The sequence below is a fragment of the Callithrix jacchus genome, chromosome 7 (genome assembly GCF_049354715.1).
Source record: "Callithrix jacchus isolate 240 chromosome 7, calJac240_pri, whole genome shotgun sequence".
In the NCBI taxonomy this organism is placed as follows: Eukaryota; Metazoa; Chordata; class Mammalia; order Primates; family Cebidae; genus Callithrix; species Callithrix jacchus.
The window spans coordinates 72,156,388-72,180,204 of record NC_133508.1 but is presented as its reverse complement, the minus strand read 5'-3'; the positions used below and the strand labels follow the sequence as shown (position 1 = coordinate 72,180,204).

The 23,817-nt window shown below is 51.1% G+C and overlaps 1 protein-coding gene across 1 annotated transcript; it reads right to left on the bottom strand.

Annotated features, from left to right (window-relative positions):
* Window positions 1-276: 276 nt before the first annotated feature.
* TFAP2E (transcription factor AP-2 epsilon) lies at window positions 277-21,120 on the bottom strand. The gene is made up of 7 exons (XM_035250784.3): window positions 20,828-21,120; window positions 20,026-20,508; window positions 19,417-19,468; window positions 7,140-7,362; window positions 5,651-5,769; window positions 4,891-5,032; window positions 277-1,215 (listed from the first exon to the last, which is right to left on the bottom strand). Exons 1-7 carry the CDS (start codon window positions 20,852-20,854, stop codon window positions 933-935), a joined length of 1,329 nt encoding a protein of 442 aa, XP_035106675.1. The 5' UTR covers window positions 20,855-21,120; the 3' UTR covers window positions 277-932.
* Window positions 21,121-23,817: the final 2,697 nt, after the last annotated feature.

Genomic DNA, 23,817 nt, shown 5'->3' with positions numbered 1-23,817 from the left:
AGAAGGACAGAGAGGGCTTCATGTCCAATGAAAGGTTTTATTAAGAGAATGAAAGATGGGGAGGTACATCAACTGCAGGGGCAAAAGAACCACAAATACAAGATCCCAGTGACAACCTGAGGGCACCTGACACCTTTCTTCCCTCCCAACCCACCCACAGCCCTTTTCAAGCAAAAACACCCTCTCCCTCCCGGTCCAGCTGGACATGTCAGTGCATGGCCAGAAAACAGCGAAATGAATCCCCAACTCATTGGGATAAATAAGTTGCACTGGACATTTTAAATTTTCAAATTTAATTACAACATACATAAATAAATAGGACAGACAGCAACAGGACTGTGATGAGCAGCCTGGATGGATTCGAGTTCTGCAGTTTGTGCTTTATCTTCTTTGTTCTTCGAGGGCCCCTCCTGCCCACTTCTCTCCAAGAGTAGGAAGGGTACAAAGAGTCCACTGGGGCCTCCTTCCAGCACCCCTTTTCTGGGGGTAGGAGATTCTGGAATGAGGGGCACCATCTCCTCGGTAGCACCTCTGATTTATCAACAATTGCCCTCCTGCCACAGGAGGACAAACACAAAGGCTTTGGCATCTAGAAGCACCCACGGCCACCCAGGCAACGTAACAGAAAGGGCTGTGTGCCCCATGAGCCAGACCTTTTCATGTCAATTTTCTGTCCAAACCCTTCTCAGCCATCAAAGATCAGATAATTGCACACTTGAGACAAATACCTGGGCCCTTAACTTACCAAGACACCACCAAAGAGGCCACCTCCCTTACTCCAAGCCAGATCCCCAACTCCGGGATCTCTGGATGAATGTTCTCTTTCTGGTCTGTCTTGAATCCCACCTTTCAGTCCTTTCAGGCCCACCCCCAGGAGCTAAGTCCCCATTTCATGCCCTGGAAGCCCCATAGGGATGGGTTGGGAGAAGCAGTTATTTCCGATGCTTGGGATCCTTCTCCAAAGCCTTGGTTTCACCATGCCCACTGGTCACACTGCTTAGAAACATCTTGTCCAGCCCCTTGAGTGACTCCAGCAAGTAGTTTTGGAAGGCCGTGAGGGCAGCACAGATGGCAGGCCCACCGAAGCCATGTGTGATGAGGCTGAAGTGTGTCAAGCAGCTCTGCACTCCGGGCTCCAGGATGAGTGCTGGGCGGCTGTTGCCCAGTGGTGAGCGGTCCTGAGCCATCAAGTCTGCAAACTCTTTGCAGATCTGCCTGGTTGGGAAAGGAAGGTCAGGTTGGAGGACAAAAGTCTGAGCCCAGAAAAGGACTTACTACATGCCAGGCATTTTATAGTCATTAGCAACATGACTGCTGACCCTTCCAACAGTCTGCAAATGATGATCATACCATTTTTATAGAAAAGGAAACAGATTCAGAGAAGTCATTTGACTAGCCCAGTATCACACAGCTAATAAACAGCACATGTCAATTACACTATAATCTTTCTTTTTTGGATGTTCTGCCCACATTCAAAGTGCTGCTCAGCCAGGGAGGCAGAGGTGGGCAGGTCACCTTAGGTCAGGAGTTGGAGACCAGCCTGACCAACATGGAGAAACCCCATCTCTACTAAAAATACAAAATTGACTGGGCATGGCAGCACATCCCAGCTACTCAGGAGGCTGAGGCAAGAGAATCGCTTGAGCCCAGGAGGCAGAGGTTGTGGTGAGCCAAGATTGCACCACTGCACTCCAGCCTGGGCAACAAGAGTGAAACTCCGTCTCAAAAAAAAAAAAAAGTACAGCTCAGCTACTTACCACCTTATACGGGAAATTTTCTTTGATTCCCTCTCCCACCCCAAACACCCAATGCTTCACAGAACTTTGTCTTTGGAACTGTTAAGAAACAATCTAGAATCTGCCAGAAATAATAACAAGCAGTGAATATTAATTGAAGCCTGGATGCTGTACCAACCACACTGTATGCATCATCTTACTTAATCTTCATAACAAATCTATACTGTTATTATCCCCATCAGATGGACAAGAAAACTGGTTTCAGACAGGTTGGATGACCTGTCAAGGCGACTGAGCTGGGATTTGAACCAAGCCCTAGTTTGCAGCCATTATTCATTTCTTTGTGCGTCCTGTGTGGGGCTCAGGCAAGAGAATCACTTATCATTCATCTTTGTGTCAACATGAAAGTCAGCCAGTATCTTAGACAGGACTGGGACCCACAAAGTGCTTGATGAGTGAGCTGATTAGCGAACAAGATGAACCCCGCCCTAAGTATGTTTCTCCAGCCACAGTACAAGCAACCTCAGAGGTCTCTCCATTTGGCAGTCCCAGGAGTCTGTGCTTCCTCATCTGCCCTGGGGACTTGAGGAAAGCCTCAAAGGCAGGCGGGTGGAGTTGTCATTTTGAAGGACTGCGTTAGGTGGGAGGACTGGATATTGTTCTAAGCTGGAGACAGGCAAGCCCAAGGATATGAGGACAGAGTTGGCAGGAGTGGGTAGAGTTTGTATGGGCCAGACTATGGGACCTCAAAAGAGTGAGAACTTAAGCCTACCAATTGGTAGTTCTCAGATTGCTCTCTCTTTTTTCATTTCCTTTTTTTTTTTTCAGACGTCTTGCTCTGTCGCCCAGACTGGAGTGCAGTGGTGCTATCACAGCTTACTGCAGCCTCAACCTCAGCCTCCCGAGTAGCTGATACTACAGGCCTGCACCACCATACCTGGCTAGTTTTTTTCAGTAGAGGTGGGGTTTCCCAGGTTGCTCTTGAACTCCTGGGCTCAAGAGATCTGACCACCTCAGCTTCCCAAAGTGCCGGGATTACAGGCATAAGCTGCTGCACCCGGCCTCTCTCTCTTTCTCTATCACCCTCCTCTCTCTCTGTCGTTTCTTGCAATGGGACTGCTATGGTGTGAATGGGTATGTTCCCCAAATTTCATATGTTGAAATCCCACCCACCTAGGTGATGATATTAGGAGGTGAAGCCTTTGGGAGGTGATTAGGTCATGGAGGTGGAACATCATGAATGAAATTAATGCCTTTATTATAAGAGAAGCCAGAGAGAAACCCTTCTCCCTTCTACAATGTGAGGCACACAGCAAGTTGCTGTCGTCTATGAGCCAGACAGCAGACCCTCACCTGACATGGAATCTGCCTTGACCTTGAACTTCCCAGCCTCCAGCACTATGAGAAATAAATTTCTGTTGGCCTGGCACGGTGTCTTACGCCTGTAATCCCAGCACTTTGGGAGGTCGAGGCAGGTGGATCACCTGAGGTCAGGAGTTCGAGACCATCCTGACCAACATAATGAAACCCCATCTCTTCTAAAACTACAAAAATTAGCCAGGTGTGGTGGCAGGCACCCATAATCCCAGCTACTTGGGAGGCTGAGGCAGGAGAATTGCTTGAACCTAGGAGCTGGAGGTTGCAGTGAGCCAAGATTGCACCATTGCACTCCAGCCTGGGCAAAGAACGAGATTCTGTCTCAATAAATAAATATTTCTGTTGTTTATAAGCTATCTAGTTTATGGTTATAGCAGTCCAAATGGACTAAGATAAGAACTCTTTCAGAAGAACTAAATCTTTTACCTTTTTTCTTTTTTTGAGATGGGGTCTCACTATGTCACCCAGGCTAGAGTGCAGTGATGTGATCGTGGCTCACTGCAGCCTCAACCTCCCAGGCTCAGGTGATTCTCCGACCTCAGCCTCCCAAGTAGCTGGGACTACAAGCTCACAGCACCATGCCCAGCTAACTGTAGTATTTTTAGTACAGACAGGGTTTCACCATGTTGCACAGGCTAGTCTCCAGCTTCTGGGCTCAAGTGATTGACCCACCTTGGCCTTTCACAGTACTGGGATTACACACGTGAGCCACCTCACCTGGCCTGAGAAACTAAATCTTGGGGCTTGGTACAGTGGCTCACACCTGTGATCCCAGCACTTTGGGAGGCCAAGGCAGGTGGATCACCTTAGGTCAGGAGTTCTAGACCAGCCTGGCCAGCAGGGTGAAACCTTGTCTGTACTAAAAATACAAAAAAGTAGCCAAGCGTGGTGGTAGGTGCCTGTGATCCCGGCTATTCGGGAGGCTGAGGCAGGAGAATCACTTGAACCTGGGAGGTGGAGGTTGTAGTAAGCCGAGATCGCACCACTGCTTTCCAGACTGGGCAACAAGGGTGAAACTCTGTCTCAAAACAAAGAAACAAAGAAACTAAATCTTAATGGAATACTAGTTTGTTAAACAGGCCCTAGTTTGAAAACCAATGCATTGGCAGCAGGAACCATTGAAGATTCTTGTGCAGGGGAGCTGCTGCATGTGCGGGGAGGTTGGAAACAGGGAGACTCTGGGGTGAAGGTCGGGGAGTGAGATGAAGAGACCTGAGTAGAGGTGGCAGCATGAGGAAGGGCAGTGAGGGAGGCACAATGGGACTTGCAGAGCACTCAGGTATGACCTGGTGGCCTGATGGAGGTCACTGTAGCAGAGGGTTGATGGGCAAGGCTAAATGAGTGAGCCTCAGACCCACGATGAGGACTGGGGCTGGTGGTGTTGTGGGAGTGTATGTGAGTATAGGACCCATGTGTGACCTTGTGCGAACCAGTATGTGACACTACTGTTCCTGATGCATGGAGCCCAGATATGTTCACATGTAGTGTCCATGTGTGCTCCTGTGCTTGTTAGGAGTGTTCATGTATGTCTGAGTGAGATACACATGATGTGCAAATATACCCACATGTGGAACCCAAGTGTGCCCATGTGGCATGCACACATGTGCCCATGAGAGCCTAAGCAGGGAGCCTAGGTGTGCCATGTGTGGTGCTTCATGGGCTGCATGTACATGCATGTGCTCACTGCTCATGTACACAGTGGTGTCCATTGTGCCTATACATGATGTCTGTCTGTGCATGGCACCCACATGTGCCCGTGCAGGGTGCCCTCACTCACTTGGCGGCCAGCAGCATGCTCTTGCGGCTGTGCAGCTCCCCAGGGTCAGCGTGCTGTCGGCACAGGTACTCGGCAGCTGCCTTGGCTGGGAACTCGGTCTCACAGACGTAACCAAAGTCTCGGGCCAGGTGCACGGCCTCTCCTGGGGGGAGGGGAGCTGTCACTACTGCCAGGTGTACCTCTGCGCCTGGAACACAGCTTCGAACCTCTGACCCCCCTGGCAAGGGGATCCTGGCCCATTCTTCCTCTGTAGATGCCCCCTCTAACTTTCCTTCTGAGCCCAGCTCCAGCCCCATTCCATAGCCCTCCCTTGGGGCCAACAGGGTTGGGCTCTGAGCTCAGAGAGAGATAGGAGCTGAGCCCACCATGTATACCAGAACTGCCAACCTCCAGGGGAGGGGGCTGTCACCCCCTTCATTCTTTTACCACATCCAAACACTGGCCACTCCCTGCCCACACACCCACACCCAAACACACACACATACGCACACACACACGCACGTGCACACACATGCATATACGCACATGCACATAGGCACACACACACATGCTGAAAGAAGGTCTCCATTGCACATGCACAAAGACTACACACAGAAATCACAAACACAGCTTATACATAACAGAGAGTATGTACACAGATACTGCAATACACGGATACACATGCACATGACTAAAACCCTTCCTGCATTAGAGACAGTCACACCAGACCACTCACGTGCCCTTGAATTCACTCCCATGCCCACCTTCAGGCCTCACTCACCTTCCACTAACGAAGTCAGCAGTGTCACGTTGGCAGCCTTGCGACGGCCAGCCGGCAGGTTGAGCCCAATCTTCTCTAACCGTTCCCGCAAACACCGGCCCCCATTTTTGGACTTGGCCCTTGACATACACAGAGAGAGACAGACATACCACTCAGACAAGAGAAAAGCATGGAGGCTAAGTGACCCCCAAAGGGCCTTGTTGTCCCCACCGGCCCCTGTTGAAGTTTGTTCTGGGGTCTCGTTCAGCAAGGGCACAACCTCTTCCTAACATTAATGGTTTTGCAGACAAGACAGGGGTAGGGGGCCCAGCACCCAGCTCCAGGAGCCCTCAGTTCTCCCTAGTCCTCTAGACAGCAGGGGCAGCACAGGATGGGGCATCCTAGAGTCCTTAGCACACCAGCTACCCAGCCACACACAGCTACCCAGGGATACATAGACCTTTATGTAGAGACACGTAGTGACATACAGAAAGGGAGACACACAGGGAGACACAGGTACACAGCCACCTGGGGGCTCACACACACACACACATGCACACGCATGCACATACACAGGTGAAAGAATAGAGACCCGTAGAACCAATAGAGACAGACATATGCAGAGACACAAACTCAGACTCCCAGAGACACAGAGACACAGGATCACACCAAGTCAGGGTCCCAGCAGCACAGGTACAGACACTCAGGGACTCACAGAGATCCTCCAAGATGCCAGGAGTAAGGAGATACCCCCTATGACTGCACAAGTGCCCCTCCCACACAGTGGTACAGATGTATAAACATCCATGGGACTAGCTCCAGATGCAGGCAATCACACACACACACACACACACACACACACACACACACATACACACAGCAGCAGGGCACACTAGGCCAGACGTTCTACTAGAAGAAACACAGGATACTCACACTCATGGAAACATGCTCCTGGCCATCCACTACTGTAGACACATGCACACTCACACATGTTCACACCATCCTCAGACTCATCAAAGCTCACAGCCCTGAAGCAGAGATACCCTTCCCAGCCACCAGTACATGCAGAGAGAGAGACAGACACAGGTTTAGGAAGATGAACCATGGACTACCATGCTCCTCACCCCAAAACACACAGGGCCTATGCTGCCATGTGGAATGGGTGTTGGGTCATGGGGTCCCTTTCCCGAAAGAGGGGGTGAGAATGGCCCTCTCTCTTCCCCAGACCCAGCCTTGTTCTGCCCAGTGTGGGTGAGTTCTCCCTCCTTTCTCTGTGCCCAGGCTTCTTTCTCTGCCTACCTCCTCACCCCAAACCCACAGACATGTGGCAGCCACCAGGGACCCGGGCCAGCCCCCAGAGCATGCACAATCCAGAGTCCCCAGGGCCTCCCCTCCCAGGGAGACTGAGGCAGGGGGCCTAGGTGAAGCTGGCCTCCTTGTGGATACCCTGAGAAGGCCTGAAGAGGCCAGGGATCCAGCCAGGCAGGGGTTCGTGGGCTTGCCTTCCTACCTGCGGAGGACGCCCCCCAGGAGGGAAGCGTTGAGGCACTCAGGAGGAGAGAGTCGCCGCTGCACCTCCCCCACCGTCACCTTGTACTTGGACGTTGAGCTGAGCAGTGAAAGCCGGCCGGGCACGGAGCAGAAGACCTCACTGGGATTTGTGATGCCGCCTACCAGGCTGTCTTTGGCCAAGGAGAGGGCTGAGAGGCTGCGGGCTTTGGAGGGGTTGGGCACTGTGGAGCAGAATAGCAGAAGGAGGGAAACCCTGAGCCAGCGGCCACCGCACACAGCCCTCTTGAGGGAGGGTCTGGTATTCTTGCTTTACGAAGGGAGAAACTGAGGCACGATGAGGTGAAAATGACTCGCCCAAGTTCTCTTAGCTGGTGGATGTGAACTCGGAGCTGTCTGGCTCTTGATTCTTTCCCCCCCCCCATCACTGAACCAGGCTGGTCCCATCTTAAACAACTCCAGCAGAATCTTGATGTTTTAACGGATACCATCAGAGAAGGACTTGGATATAAGGATATGAGTGTGAGCTGGAGGCAGGACCCCTGGGGCCCTGTAGCAGGGCCAGGCCAGGGCTGGGCAATCGCAGGGAGTCCCCAAATCCCCTCTTCCCAGTCGTGATTCCCGTTTTCCTCCCCACCCTCCCACCCCACCGCATGTCAATGAGGGGCCTGGAGACTGTGGACTCCACATCCCTGGACAGGGAGGTTATTGCCCTATTAGCGCCTTCTGTCCTGGCCCTCTTCCTGCCAAGTCACTCTGCAAATGCTAAAGGAGATCAGGAGATAGGCCCTATCCCCCCCCACCCCAGCAAAATGCTCCCTAATTACTAATTGTTTGAAGAGCAGAGAAGGGAATCTGAGAAGTTACTTTTCAAAAATTCACTTAGATACTTTTGACTATAAGAGAAAGTTCTTCTTGCAGTCTAATCTCCATCCTCCCGCTTAGCCTTGGGGGAAGGGAGAATATTGAGGCATTTGCTTCCTTAGTGGAACTCTTTGGCCTTCTCTTCCTTTAAGGAGGTTAGAGCCTTGGTAGACAAGGCCCCGTGTGTGTCAGGAGTGAGGCTCGAGTGTGGAGTCTGGGACTAACAGCTACTGAGCACTCACTATGCTGTGTGCTCCCGTAGATAAACCCACTCAGTCCTTGGAACAACCCCCAAGGGACTACACTTGTCATTATTCCCATTTTACAGATGAGCAGACTGATGTCCAGAGAGGTGAAGTAGTATGCTTGAGATGACGCAGCTAGTAGATGGAGAACCAGGACCAAACCCAAGACTGCAGTTTCAAAGGTGTTGCTCTTAACCTTCCAGCCACTTGGCAATATTGGCTGAGCACTTGCATGCCAAGAATTGTGCCAGGCCTGAGGAGTACAAAAGTAGGAAAGGCTAGCCTGGTCTCTAGCCTGGCAGAATCTCTAGTCTGTCCCTCTCTGGATAAACCTCCCCACCTCCATCCAGCAGCCGAGCCAGAAACCCCCGTGATACTTTCTCTGGTCCTCTCCCCTACCACATCCCATCCATCACTACATCCTACAGCTTCCTTTTTTTTTTTTTCCTCCCACCCCTGTCCATCCTATGGCTTTCATTTCTTTATGTGCCTTGGATGTGGCCACTCCTCTGCATGCACACAGAAACAGGCCCACTTCCAATGTTAATTTCTGCACAGTCCTTGCTCTGGTCTCGCTGCCCCGGTCTAGAGGGATCTTTCCATCTGTATGTATCACTCTGCAGCCTAAAACTCATCAGACCCGGGTCAGTTCCCTGAGAATCAAATCCCAGCTCCAGAGCTGGACAAAATGATGTCACCTGTCAATGAGTGGCGGCTATCATTTCATCTGTCAATGAGTACCACATGCTGAAAGTTCAAAGAGATTAAAGTGGCACAGCAGGTAAGGAGCAGAAATGAACCTTGAACTCTCAGCACTGACTCCAAAGTTCACAGCTTTAACCATCATGTTACAATGGCCTTCTTCACCCTCCCTCATGTCTGGCTCTGTCAGCCCCTCTTGCTGAGTCCTCATTTGTCCATTATGCTCTAGACCCAAGCTAACCAAGAGAAATATAATGTAAGCCACATGTACACATTTATAGTTCCTAGTGTCCACCTTTTTTATGAGGCAGGGTCTTGCTCTGTTGGTCAGGCTGGAGTACAGTAGTGCAATCACAGCTCACTGCAGCCATCACTTCCCAGGCTCAAGCGATCCTCCCACCTCAGCTTCCAAAGTAGCTGGGACTACAGGCATGTGCCACCACGCCTGGCTAATTTTTGTATGTTTCATAGAAATGAGGTTTCACCATGTTGGCCCAGGCTGGTCTTAAACTGGACTCAAGTGATCTGCCTGCCTGCTTTGGCCTCCCAAAGTGCTGGGATTAAAGGGGTGAGTCACCAGGCCTGGCCCACATTTTTAAACAGTAAAAAGAAACATGTGAGATTAATTTTAATTAATATAATAGTAAATAATATATAGCATTTTAGTATATTTTATTTACCCCAATATATAAAAAATAAAATCATTTTAACATGTAATCAACACTTTAAAAATTATTAGTGAGATATATTTTACATTCTTTGAACTAAGTCTTCAAAATCCAATGGACATTTTATGCTTAACTTTGTCTCAATTCAGACTAGTCACATTTCCAGTGCTCAAGAGCCACATGTGGCTAGTGGCCACCTTGGTGGACAGCACAGCTCCAGGCTTCAAGAGAGGAGGGGCCCAACAGGTAACACAGTAAGTGGGCTGTGGGGGAGGTTGGCGGGCCGAAGGGCACACTCTGCAAAGCCCTGCCATGCAGGACACAGAGCTCCTGGTTTGTTTGTGTTTTTGTTTCATTTTGCTGGTTTTTGAAACTAGGATTCTGGGTTGTTATGTAAAATATCTGTATTTTTTTTTTTTTTTTTGAGATGAAGTTTTGCTCTTGTTGCCCAGGCTGGGGTGCAGTGGCACGATCTCGACTCGATGCAACCTCTGCCTCCCAGGTTCAAGCGATACTCCTGCCTCAGCATCCCTAGTAGCTGAGATTATAGGTGCCTGCCACATGCCCAGCTAATTTTTGTATTTTTAATGGAGACGGGATTTCACTGTGTTGGCCAGGTTGGGCTTGAACTCCTAACCTTGTGATCTGCCCTCCTTGACCGCTGAAAGTGCTAGGATTAGAAGTGTGAGCCACTGCACCCGGCCAAAATCTCTCAATTTTTAAGCATTGGCAACGATTCAAAGATTAAAAAACCCAGCACAGGCCAAATTGAACAAGTGTGAAGTGTCTCCTGGGATGTGGTGACTCCCAGGGTGTGAGATCTTTGAGCCCCACAGTGCTCCTCTGTGTCTCAGGGGTCCTTTACGCTACTGAGTTTAGGCACCATCCCCTGTGCAGAGCTTCCCTCCCGTGCCCCCCAGCTCCCTCTCAGCAACATCTCTGACCTTACTACGATGAACCTTCCTGATCTGTTTCCATGGCCATCTTCCCTACCATGTATGAGTGTGCTGAAGGCAGGGTTTTGGCACAGGTGGCCATCAGTGAATGTGGAATAAACTAATGATGCGAGGGCCCTGGGAACCCGAACTGAACTGTACTGTATGTATACAAAATATATATCTCAAGCTTGACTTTAAACAAATCAAATTACAAATTGGGCCAGGCACAGTGGCTCACACCTGTAATTCCAGCACTTTGGGAGGCCAAGGCAGGAAGACCGGTTGAGCCCAGGAGTTAGAAACCAGCCTGGGCAATAAAGTAACACCTTGTCTCTACAAAAAATACAAAAATTAGCCAGGCGTGGTGGCACATGCCTATAGTCCCAACTACTCTGTAGGCTGAGGTAGGTGGATGGCTTAAGCCCAAGAGGCAGAGGTTGCCAACGTGAGCCAACCATGTCATCCTGGGCAACACAGTGAGACTCTGTCTCAAAAACAAAAACCCAAACCTACAAATTGATAAATTAAAAATAAAAAGAATGGCAAAGTGACTGTCTTCCCTCCTGTCACCCCTCACTAGTAGTAGGGGTCAGAGGAACAGGATGAGCAGCCTTCTCTATCCAACTGCTTTTAAAACCCAGGGCCCCAGCCGGCTGAGCATATATAATCCCAACACTTTTGGAAACTGAGGCAGGAGGATCACTTAAGCCCAGAAGTTTGAGACCAGCCTAGGCAACATAGTAAGACCTCATCCCTCATATCTACAAAAAAAAAAAAAAATTTTCAGTCAGCCAAGCATGGTGGCATGTGCCCATCGTTTCAGCTGCTTGGGAGGCTGGGGCCACAGGACAATTGAGCCCAGTTTGAGGCTGTGGTGAGCTATGATTGCACAACTGCACTTCAGCCTGGATGACAGAGCAAGACTCCATCGCAAACAAAGAAAAATGGTGATTGCATACAAAAACTGTCTGCCCTTGTGATAGACACAGCAATGAGGATGAGCTTTTGAGTGTGGAGGAATGTGTAGCCTGCATATGGATATTTGCAAGCACTTTCTCCTGTTGATGCCAGATTTATGCAAACATACGTGCTGCTAAATATATGGGCAGACATTACATTGCACATGTGTTTGTGTATATGAGTGACAGACTTTGCTGCTTCCCCTACCTGTCTCTTTTTTTCTCAGAGCCTCTTCCCTTAAAAATGGCAAGAGGGATGGAATCCATGGTTAGGGAAGCAGGTGGGTCAGGGAAGGGGCAGTGATGGAGGTAGGAATTAAAGTAGCACAGAGGGTGAAGCGGAGACACTAAAGTTGGTCTCCCACATGCACAAGACAGGATTCCCTGTGGTGACTCCTGAAGCTGAAGTGATCTAATGGTGTCCTGCTGGTCACATATGCAGAAGCCATTCACACACACACACACACAAACACACACGCACTCTCCCAGACACAAGAGCTCCCAGTTATTCAACGTGTCAGACAAGGCAGTCTGTCTAAAGACGGTAAATACATTCTGACTTCTGAACCCAGGGAAGTGTGCAATAGACTCTCCCATAAAGCTTATTAAAATTGCAAGTTTTTTTCTGGAAGAAAACATAGGAGGCCAGCCATGGTGGCTCACGCCTGTAATCTCAACACTTTGGGAGGGAAGGTGGGCAGATTACTTAAGGTCAGGAATTTGAGACCAGCCTGGCCAACATGGCAAAACCCTGTCTCTACTAAAAATACAAACAACAACAGAAAACTTAGGAGAGGAATCTTCATGACCTCAGGTTGGGCAAAGACTTCCTAGGTACAACACCAAAGGCAAGGCCTATTAAAGAAAATAATAGGTCGAGCACGGTGGCTCACACCTGGTATCCCAGCACTTTGGGAGGCTGAGGAGGGCAGATCACCTGAGGTCAGAAGAGCAGCCTGGCCAACACAGTGAAACCCTGTCTCTACTAAAAGCACAGAAATTAGCCACGCGTGGTGGCGTGTGCCTGTAATCCCAGCTACTTGGTAGGCTGAGGCAGGAGAATCACTCGAACCTGGGAGGAGGAGGTTGCGTGAGCCAGGGTTGCAGTGAGCTGAGATAGTGCCGCTGCACTCCAACCTAGGTGACAGAGTGAGATCCATCTCAATAAAACAAACAAACAAATAAATAAAATGATGATAAGTTGAGCTTCATCAAAGTCTAAAACTTTTGCACCTCAAAAGATATTATTAAGAAAATAGCATGGTATGGTGGCACGAGGATGTAGTCCCAGTTACTCCAGAGGCTCAGGCTGAGGGATCACTTGAGCTCAGGAGTTCGAGGCTGCAGTGCACCATGATCTTGCCTGCAAACAGCCACCAAACTCCAGCTTGGACAACATAGTGAGACCTATCTCTAAAAAAGTTTTTTAATGGAAAAAAAAAAAAAAGAGGCTGTGAGCAGTCGCTCACACCTGTAACCGCAGCACTTAGGGAGGCCAAGGCAGGAGGATTGTTTGAAGCCAGGAGTTTGAGACCAGCCTGGGCAACATATTGAGACCTGTTTCTATGAAAAAAATATTTTTTTTTGTTTGTTTTTTGTTTTGAGATGGAGTTTCGCTGTTGTTACCCAGACTGGAGTGCAATGGTGCGATCTCAGCTCACCGCAACCTCCGCCTCCTGGGTTCAAGCAATTCTCCTGCCTCAGCCTCTTGAGGAGCTGGGACTACAGGCCTGCACCACCATGCCCAGCTAATTTTTGTATTTTTAGTAGAGATGGAGTTTCACCTTGTTGACCAGGATGGTCTCGATCTCTTGACCTCGTGATCCACCCGCCTCGGCCTCCCAAAGTGCTGGGATTATAGACATGAGCCACCGCGCCCGGCCAAAAAAATACTTTTTTAAAATGTAAAATAAATAAATAAATAAAATTTTAAAAACAGAAAAGATAAAGATAAATCACAAACTGGAAAAAAATATTTGCAAATCATATATGTGATAAAGGACCATATTCAGAATATATTATATAAAGAACTCTTATAACTCAACAATAAGATAGCAACCTAAATAGAAAATGGTCCAAATATGTAAATAGACATTTCACTAAAAATGAGAGATGAATGGTTAATAAGCACGTGAAAAAGTGCTTAACATGATTAGTCATTAGGGAAATGCAAATTACACCTACACTTTGATACCACTAGATGGTTGTAATACAAAAGACAGGCTTGGTACAGTGGCTCACTCCTGTAATCCCAGCACTTTGGGAGGCTGAGGCAGGTTGATCACAAGGTCAGGAGTTTGAGACCAGCCAGCCTGGCCAACATGGTGAAACCATGTCTCTACTAAAAACACAAAAATTAGCCAGGTGTGGTGGCATGTGCCTGTAATCCTAGCTACTGGGGAGGCTGAGGCAGGAGAATCGCTTGAATCCAGGAGGCAGAAGATGCAGTGAGCAGAGATCTTGCCACTGCACTCGAGCCTGTGCAACACAGTGAGACTCCATCTCAAGAAAAAAAAAAAAAAAAGACAATTCTAAGTGTAGGATGTGAAAAAGTGGAACCCTCACACATTGTTGGTGAGAATGTAAAATAATACAGCCACTTTAGAAAACAGCTTGACAGTTTCTTAAAAATTAAATCTAAACTGACCATAGAATCCAGCAATTCCACTCCTAGGAACTTACCCAAAAGCAATAAAAATATATGTCTACACTAAGGCAGGTATGTGAATGTTCACAGCAACATTATTCAAGACAGCTAAAAAGTGGAAACAACCCAAGTGCCCATCAACTGACCAACGGATAAACAAAATGTGCTATACCCATAAAATGGCATACTATGCAGCAATAAAAAGAAACAAACTGCTGATAATAGTTTCTTTTTATTGCTGCCTCTTTTCCTTAGCATAATGTTTGGGAAAAACATTATGCTAAGGAAAAGAAGCTTGATGCAAAACTCTGCATATTTATATATTCTATTTATAGAACATGTCGAGACTATGTAAATATATGAACAGAAAGCAGATCAGTGGTGGCCTAAGTCTTGGGGTTAGAATGGGGATTAGCTACAAATGGGAACTTCTGGGGTTGACAGAAATGCCTCAAAATGGATTGTGGTAATGGTTACACAACTCTACATTTACTAAAAATCATCATAATGTATTCTTACAATGTGTACATTTTAGGTATGTAAATTTTACCTCAATAAATCCGTTAAAAAATGTAACTTCCAGGGGTTCTCATGCAGTCAACGTGGGGTGGTGCCCAAGAAATTTGCATTTTTAACAAGCTTCCCCTGGGGATCCTTAGACTACACTTAGGGTCCAAAACTTGGAGGGGTCAGAGCAAGAGGCAAGTAGATAGGAGGGGGTTAGTGACCTGCTTCCAGCCCACAATGGGGCACAGCAGGTGCAAAGGCCCTCCTTTGAGTCTCCTCATCTCCCATGCTGGGACCTGCTGATTAAATTTTCCTCTCTTCAACTGCCAGAGAGTTTCTTCCTTTTTTTGTAGACAGAGTTTTCCCTCTTTTTGCCCAGGCTGGAGTGCAATGGCCTCCCGGGCTCAAGTGATTCTCCTGTCTCAACCTCCACAGTAGTTGGGGCTACAGGCATGCACCACTATGCCTGGCTACTTTTTTTGTATTTTTAGTAGAGATGGGATTTCACCACATTAGTCAGGCTGGTCTCGAATTCTGACCTCAGGTGATCCACCCACCCTGGCCTCCCAAGGTGCTAGAATTACAGGAATAAGCCAACGTGCCCAGCCCAAGGTTTCTTTTATGTATAATTTCTATCCTTCACTTCCCTGCTCCACACTTTTCCATAGCTCCTACTGTTCTCAGGTAAAGTCCAAACTCCATCTGCATGTTTTTTTAGTTGCGTTTTAGGACAGACAGTAGCCTCAAGGCAAGTGAGAAAGGGTTGTGGAAGTTCAAGTTCAGATTCTGTAAATTTTTTTCTGTAAATTTTTGATATTTTTTTAATTGTGGATTTTTGCACTATTTTTATTTTAAAAGACCAGGCGTGGTGACTCATGCCTGTAATCCCAGCACTTTGGGAGGCCTAAGAGAGCAGGTCACTTTAGGTCAGAAGTTCGAGACCAGCCTGGCCAACATTGTGAAACCCTGCCTCTACTAAAAATACAAAAATTAGCTGGCATAGTGGTGGGTGCCTGTAATCCCAGCTACTCCGGAGGCTGAGGTACGAGAATCTGGGAGGCAGAGGTTGCAGTGAGCCGAGATCGTGGCACTGTACTCCAACCTGGGCGAAAGAGTGAAACTGTCTCTCTCTCATACCCAGGCTGGAGTGCGGTGGCACGATTTCGGCTCACTGCAATGTCCACCTCTCGGGTTCAAGCAATTCTCCTGCCTCAGCTTTGGGATTACAGGTGAGCACCACCATGCCTAGTTAATTTTTGTATTTTTAGTAGAGACAGGGTTTCACCATGTTGTCCAGGTTAGTCTCCAACTCTTGACCTCAAGTGGTCCAGCCGCCTCGGCCTCCAGAAGTGCTGGGATTACAGGCATGAGCCACTGCTCCTGGCCTATTTATCTTGATTACTGAGTTTTTTGGCACCCTCTCAAATTCTGTCCCAGAGGTCAGTATCTCATCCATGTCCTGGGCTGCTTAGAGATTCTCTGGAAAGGGGAGACCCTCCCCATCTCCCTCCTCCTTCTCCAGGGCCAAAGACAGCAGGGTACAGGGCGACTGTTTACATCTGCTCTTATCCTGGAGTTCCCCTGAGATTGGACAGCTCAGCCTGTGGAGATGGGTTCTTCACCCCCAAGTAGGCAACCACCCACTCTCCTCCAGAGGGAAGGAGGGATCCATCTCAGTTCTCATCCCTGACCACTCCCCTTCAGTTCTGATTGTATAACCTGAAACCCACACACGTTTGTAACCTTTTTAACCTGTCTGGCTTTTCCGCAGGGAGGGCATTTGCACATGGTGTGCCCTGTGTGATGAAAGTAGCCCTTTTCACACACCCCCTCTTTCAATACACTCAGACTTCAAAACCCATCACTCATTCATTCAACACCCACTAAGCACCTCTTGAGCCCGGTTCAGCTACCTCTCCTCCAGGCAGCCTCCCAACCTCAGGCACTCACCCACCTCCTCTGAGCTCCTCTTGAGACCCGAACAGCCCTGCTCACTGCTCTTGTCGGCTGGAAAATATTCCTGTCCAGCCGCGTTTCCCCACCAGTCCTGCCTGCTTTCTGTGTCTCTGGGATAGGTTGTAAAACTGGAGGTGACAAATGTGGGCAGGAAATGGAGGGCTCCCTTATTCGCTTAGGGTCGGCCTCAGCCCCGCCATCCCCTGCCCCACCCCGCGGGTGCAACTGGTCTGCGACCCCGGAGCGTGTGGTAAGGCGGGAGGCCTCGCCTGGCTGCCCCTCCCGGACCCTTGCCTGCGGTCAGCGAAGCTTTTGCAGCCTAGGTCTGGGACCTGCGAGCTGCAGGCGCCTCTGCCCCGCCGCACTGGCGAAGGCTAAGCCCGAGAACAGCCCCAGCCTCCGACCCACCACCGCGACCCGAAGGCCGCTTCTGGGGCGAGGCTGAGGCTGCAGCTGCCTCCCTTTCGCACCCAGGACCCCAACCTTACCGACGCAGCCGCCCCTTCGGCCCAGGTTGGGAGGCGCTACAGGGATCCGACGCTTCGGGTGGCCAAGAACGACATTCGCTGATTCCAGGTCCCCGGCAGGGCAGGCTCCCGTCCTGCACTCACTGACGCCGAAAGTCTGTGGGAGAGGAGAGGGGCTCCGGGCGCCGTCGGAAGGGGCAACGGACGAAGGAGGGTGCTAATTCACTCCACATGGGGTCGGCGGCGAGGCCGAATCACGCAGTGGCCGCGGAGGGCCGAGGGGAAAACTGCCAGGGGCGCCGAGGGCGGGTGTGGGGAGGGGCCGGCTCCAGGGAGCAAGGAGCCCACCGGCCTCTCTGCCGCGGCCGCCCTGGGTCGTTCGCCCACGCCTTCCACTGGGTCGCGACCTCCGGATCCAGCTGTTCCCGGCTCCTGCCCCTTCCCCTTTGCTGCAGTGCCGCGGGCTGGGACTCAACGTCCAGGCTGGGGCGTCCAGGGCGCAGTCCCAGCTCAGATCGCCTGCGCTCCACCTCGCTCCAGTCGGCCACAGACCCGCTGGCGCTGGGGTCCGGCCGGTACACACCCAAGTCCGCGCCGCCCCGCCCCGCCCGGCTCCAGGGAGCCAGAGCGCCGCAACCAGGACGTTCGGACTCTGGTTCTGTTCTTTGGGGGATTCCGGCGCACCCCTAGGATGTAGGAGTCTTGGAAGTTGTTTGAGAGAAACCAGCTCTGGGAGGACCTCGCATCCAGTCTCCTGTCTCGGCTTTGAACCAGGGTTCCGGGTTAAGGTGCTCAGAGCAACAGCTGATCCTTCTACCCTTGGGCAGGGCAGAGATCCCCAAGCCCCTTTCTAAAATGCAGGGTCTTAGCCTTTTTCAGGGAGTCAGTGAACCTAGACTCCCAGTCTCTTGAGCCCGAGCAGGAATAGGGAACTGAGGACCACAACCATGGTCATATTTCTTATGGCCAGGAAGTCCAGGCAGGTTTCTGCCCACTGTAGACGGATCTCTTTCTTCAGGGTTCAAGAAAGGCGCTGTCCAGTAAGCCAACCAAGCCTGGCCAGCAAAGCTACTGCACAATCAGGTTCCCAGTGTCTTCCCCACACCCCCAGTTCCCAGCCATACAGGACATAAACCCAATTCCATCCCTTCCCCCACCTTCCTGTGCTGTTGCCTCATCTTTCCCCTACACACTCCTGGCCATCCTGGAAGTCCAGACCCAACCTGCCACCACCACTTCCACCCTGACTTCCTCAGAGAACAAGTGCAGGGCAAATAGAGTCCAGGCTTGAATTCATTCGTCTGAAAAACAACTTGAGCTAAATCTTGTGGGAACAGTGCCTGCTTGGGGCACCGCAGGCTCATGTGTGCCTCTGAAATCCTTCCAGCACCTGCCCCAAATGTAAGGAGGCCACCCAATGCCTCGGCCCCTCTGAGTCTCTGCTCCTCTCTGGCTCTTTTTGTCTGTCTCTCACCTTCCTCTGGCATGGCCAGAACTTGGTCCTCAGGCCAGAAAAGGTGCCTCCTGGATTTTACTAATGCCAGGAGTCACACAAATACTCCTATATATGCACACAGAGAGAGGGCTCCCGCATGCTTAGAAATCCTCAGATACCAAAGAACAAAGTGCAGGACACAACAGAGATACCCTACATGTTGAGACCCCAAATGCAGAGAAATGCACACCTATGTAAAGACACATTCACAGAAACAGACACACTCAGACTCCAAGAAATGCTAAGACACCCACGAAAGGAACATTTCAGACACACACAGGACCCTGAACTCACATAGACACAGACACCCAGGAGCAGGTGGGCCCTAACTCAGGTGCACACAGCCTAACACACAGTCTTCACACACCAGCTCCACAGAAAGAAAATTCTGCCAGAGGCCTCCAAGGCCCTGCCGGAAGGAAGGGGAAGAAAGCGCCAGCCAGGTTGGGGAATGCTAAGGCTCTCTAAAGTGAAAATCATTTCCCAAACTCCGTGGGAACAGCACTTCCATTCCCCCCTCTTAGGGAAACAGGGAAGTGGTTTAACTCGTTCTGCAAATCACCTCCAGATCCATTAAGAGCATCCTCCCCCTCGGTGGAGAGAGGCCAGACTCCCAGTGCTGCAGCCCAGTAAACACTGACCTGCTCAGGCCCACCCCAGGCTACAGGGTGCTGGGCAAACTCATCAAGCTCGCACCTCTGCCCAACCTCTGGTGGACAGACAGCCTGGCAACACACAGGAGACACAGCAGGTGAAGAAAATGGGTCTGTGCACTCGGGGCCTGCACCATCTTGCCCGGCTGTACCCTGACGATGCACACCATTCCTTACCTTTCTTGATCACGGACTGGTCTAGGAGGCTCATTCCAGGATCATCCATCTTCTGCAAATAGGAGAGGGCGGCGGTGAGGGCGCATAAAGACCTAGTCGTCCATGGCTTCCCAAGACCCGGCGACCCCAGGTCCCGGTCTGCTCGCACAATGCTCACCACCTCCGCCTGGGGCGGCAACGGACAGTCCCAGGAATCGCCAAGTCTAGGCACCGAGCTAGAGCCGTGAGTAACTCACCGTGCAGTGCAAAAAGGGAATTTTGAACCTTAAACTGGTAACTATTAGGCCTCTCTTCGCCCCAGGTGCAGGCTGCCCCATGGACGCCATACGTGGCTCAACGGCCCAGCGGGGAGAAAAGAAGCGATTCGGTCCCTGCCGAGGGTCGCCGCTATTAAGGCGGTGGACTCGGTGCCGGCGGACTCAGTGCCAGGCAGCCTTGATGGCCAGGCACCGTCTAACCCAAGAGATTGGACACATCCTCCGAGTCACCAGTGAGAAGTGGCGAGCTGGGAGAAAAGTCGGGTTCCTGCATTTGCCACCTTCTGCCTCCAGCCAAGGTACTAAACCACCGCGGCCAGTCCCGATCCATCCCGAACCCCTCGGGTCTCACCTGCAGGTCCTCCAGACCGGACGCCGCCGCCAGCCCTGGAAGGCCGAGCGGTGCGTCTGCCAGGCCGTGCGCGCCGTCGGCCAGGCCTTGCAGGAGCCGGGGCACTGCGGCGGCGTAGTCACGGCGCGGGTCAAGGCCCAGGGCGCGGGCAGGCGGTACCAGCAGGCCTGGTGGCTCCTCGTGGGCGCGGGCGGCGGCGCGGGGCGCGGCCCAGGTGGCCTGAGGAGGCTGAGGCTGCGCCAGGGGCGCCAGGCCGCCGTACGGGTCTCCTGCCAGGTGGGGAAAGGCTGCGGCGGCGTCGGACGCCTGGCTGTAGGGCAGTGGTGGCTGCGGGTAGGGTGGCGGGAAGTAGGGCGGCTGGAATTCGGCGGCAGCTGCGGCGGCCGGCGTGTGGCAGAGAGGGGGCGCCGGCCCGTAGGCCCCCTGGGGCAAAGACGACAGGCGGGCCCCGCCAGCCGCTGCGCCCAGCCCCTCAGGGCGCTCCTGGGGAAGGAGATGGTGCATTAGGTGACCCGCTGGAGCTGAAAGGACCCCAGCCCGAAAGGATCCTCCTCAGCTTGAAGGGTCCGGCTGCCGTCCATCACCCTTCCTGGGGCCCGAGGTTATTTCCAAGCCACTCGCGGCCGCAGGAGCCTCAGGCTGGGGACAGCGGTCACTTGCGCCTCGAGTTTTCAGCTGGCGGAGTCCCTGAGGCCCCTTCCCTCCGAGATTTCGTTGGCGCGGGGCAGGAGGGTTGGAAAGTCCAGCACTCAGGCGCCCCAATCCCCCAGCCTAGTATGCCCGGGGCCCCGAGACTACTCACCATGGTGGAGTAGGGGTGCACCAGCATCGGGCGGTGAGCGCGGAGCTCGAGGCGTGACGGCGGCAGAGCCCTGGCCCGACGGCAAGAGATGCGGGCAAAGGCGCGGGAAGCCGGCACAGCCGGCGGGGGTCGCGGTGCGGGTAGCTTGGGTGCGACCCAGCCGGTATCCTAATGGGCGTGGGGTCCTCAGCTGTGGCCGTCCCCGGACGGGTCCATGGAGGCGGGACAGACGGGCACTGATGGCACTTAGAAAAGTCGGTCAATGGGTGCCCAGCGCCCGCCCTTCCTCCTCTGAGCTAAGCCTGCTCCATGCACTCCAGTTATAGTGGCGGGGGCGCGCCGGGCCTCCGGGGGCGCGCATTAAAGAGACAAGCTATGGCAGTTCTCTCCCTTTTCCCCAGCGGCCACCAAAGGGGAAGCGGTGGCTTTGGCGGTGGGATCGGGTAGGGTGGGTAGTGGGGCGTGAATTAGCTCACGTTGATGTGAGCCGCCTTCTGGGCTGGCAGCTCGCAGCTGCAGTGAAACAGAAAGATTCGTGGCTGGGACGCAGGGGCCCTACATTTGCTCGGCTCTATCACATCCTTTCCTTTAAGCAAAGCACTATTCTTTGCTGGCCTCAGCTTCCTCTGTAAAATAGGTATCAATCCTTTGTCTAAGAACCTCAAGAGACTTTGGATGAGGGGGCAATTATGAACGTGGAAGAAGTTTGTGAGCTGCAGACTCAAGCCTATCTGCTCATGTGCACATGTGTGTCAGTGTTTGTGTGTGTGTGTAGGGGGGCTACCATCACAGTCTCTCCTGAATGGATTAAAATCCCTCTAAGGTGCCCACTTCACTCACGCTTCCTGGGCTGAAAACTTCCAATGCCAAGCCAGGCTCTGAGACAGTTGGAGACACAAGCTGGCCAGACAAAGTTGCCTGGGATAGGTTTCAGTATAAGCTCCACCTGACCAGGAGCCAAGGTGTTTCTGAAGCCACAGGGGCCTGGGCTGATTGAGTGTGGTCTTGAGATACCCAGAGACTGTTGAGTGACTGTAACTCACGGGGGTGCTGTGTGATTGTTACACTAACATGCGCAGGCTACATGTTTTTGTGTTACCATGGCAGGCACTCCCTGGCTGTCAGGCAACAAACCCAACCTTCCCCTCCTGAGAAGCAGAGACAGGGATTAAAGATGAACAAATGAGAGGGAAATGCTAAGGAGAATGGGAATTAAGAAAGAAGAAAGATGTTTCTAAAAGCAAGAAGATGTGTAGACCAGGGCAAAGTAGAAATAATCACAGCAGACTTATTACAGAATGTGACAGCCTCTGTGCAAAGTGCTTCACAAATTTTGGATTATTTAACCCTCACAGCAGCTCTATGAGAGAGATACCCATATCATCCCCATTTTCAGGGGAGGGGTGAGGTTAAATGTCTTGCCCAAGGTCAAGCAGCTAAGTTAAGTGGTAGAGCTGGGGTAATCAGCCCCTGGCTCCTCTCTGCTCAGAATCGCTATTATCTACTGCCTCAGACTCAGGGGCTTAGGTTTAGTCCTAACTCCGAGTGACTGCGTGAGCCTAGCTACGTCCCATTTCCTCTGTGATCTCAGTTTCTGCAACTTCCAAAACACCAATAAAAAAGGAGAGGAAGGCAGAGAGGACTAGTTGTTTTTTTGGTTCATTTCTAGTAAAGTAGTAAATGAGATTAAAGTAAAATTATTGATATAGAGGAGGTGATAGTGACACCATTAACTCATGGAAAGTATGATTCCAAGTGAGTGTCCCAGAAGATGCATGACAGGTCCAGAGCTCAGGGCTGGATGATCTCAGCCAGGGGAGCGATGGAGAAAGAAGGAGGCTAGAAGCCAAAGATTCATCATTAAGAACTTTCCGAAGTCTGGAACTGCCAGTGAGGGTGGTGGATGAAGCAGAATTTGAAAGCTCTCTGCAACCTTCCTGCTCAAGACAGGTCAGAGATCACGAGTGTGTTTGTGTGTATCTATATATGAGGGAGTCTGTGGCAACACCCCCTTCCTCCCACCCTCAGCCTCAGCCACAGAACATCAGAAGTCAAGCTCCAGGACAGGTGTCAGTGCATGAATAGAAGTTGGTGAACTCCTTTGGGAGAAGTCTAGGAGCAGTGAAGAAGATGATGCCCATGGCCCTGCTCTCTCCAGCAGCTTGGGAAGGCCAGAGTGATGGGACGCCCTGCCTGTCTGTGGCTTCGTTGGGTTTCCCCACTCTACTTCTTACAGCTTGTGTTAGCCCCTTCTTGCCTCACTCTCCTACTCTGATCATTTGTCTTCTTTACTGTCTCTTTTCACCTATGTGCTTAATGTCAGTAATTCTTTCTCAGCGGAGAAGCTTCTGCTTTTTCTTCCTATCTACACTCTTTATGAGTGAGCTCATCCCCTCTCAAGTCTTTTTTTTTTTTTTTTTGATACAGAGACTCTGTTGCCTGGGCTGGAGTGCAATGGGGTGATCTTGGCTCACTGCAGCATCCACCTCCCGGGTTCGAGCAATTCTCACGCCTCAGTTTTCTGATTAACTGGGATTACATGTGCACACCACAACACCCAGCTAATTTTTGTATTTTTAGTAGAGACGGGGGTTTCACCATTTTGACCAGGCTGGTCTTAAACTCCTGACCTCAAGTTATAGCCTGCCTCAGCCTTCCAAAGTGCTGGGATTACAGGCATGAGCCACCACGCCCGGCCCCAGTCTTTAATGACTAGCTGTCTGCTGTTATCTCCCAAGTGTCCTATCTCTGGCCCAGAACTCTAGTGAGAGATCCAAACCCATAGACACAGCTGCCAGTTGCATATTTTCTCCAGGCATCTCATTGCAGCTATCTGAAATTTTCCATGTCCAACACTGAACTCAGCCTCTCCTCCATCCCAATCACCAACCCCAACCTGCTTCTCCTATGCTCTGTAGTTTCATAAATGACACCACCATCCTTCAAGTGCAAAACTTGCTAGTCATCCCAGAAGAGTCTGCATCCTTTCC

What these genes read in the sequence shown, in the direction of transcription:
- TFAP2E (XM_035250784.3), bottom strand. Translation starts at nt 20,854, where the DNA reads ATGCTGGTGCACCCCTACTCCACCATG. An exon ending in CCGGTCTGGAGGACCTGCAG is followed by an intron (nt 19,469 to 20,025) that starts GTGAGACCCGAG and finishes TCCTATTTGCAG; the next exon opens with AAGATGGATGATCCTGGAAT. An exon ending in AGCATGCTGCTGGCCGCCAA is followed by an intron (nt 1,216 to 4,890) that starts GTGAGTGAGGGC and finishes TTTCCCAACCAG; the next exon opens with GCAGATCTGCAAAGAGTTTG.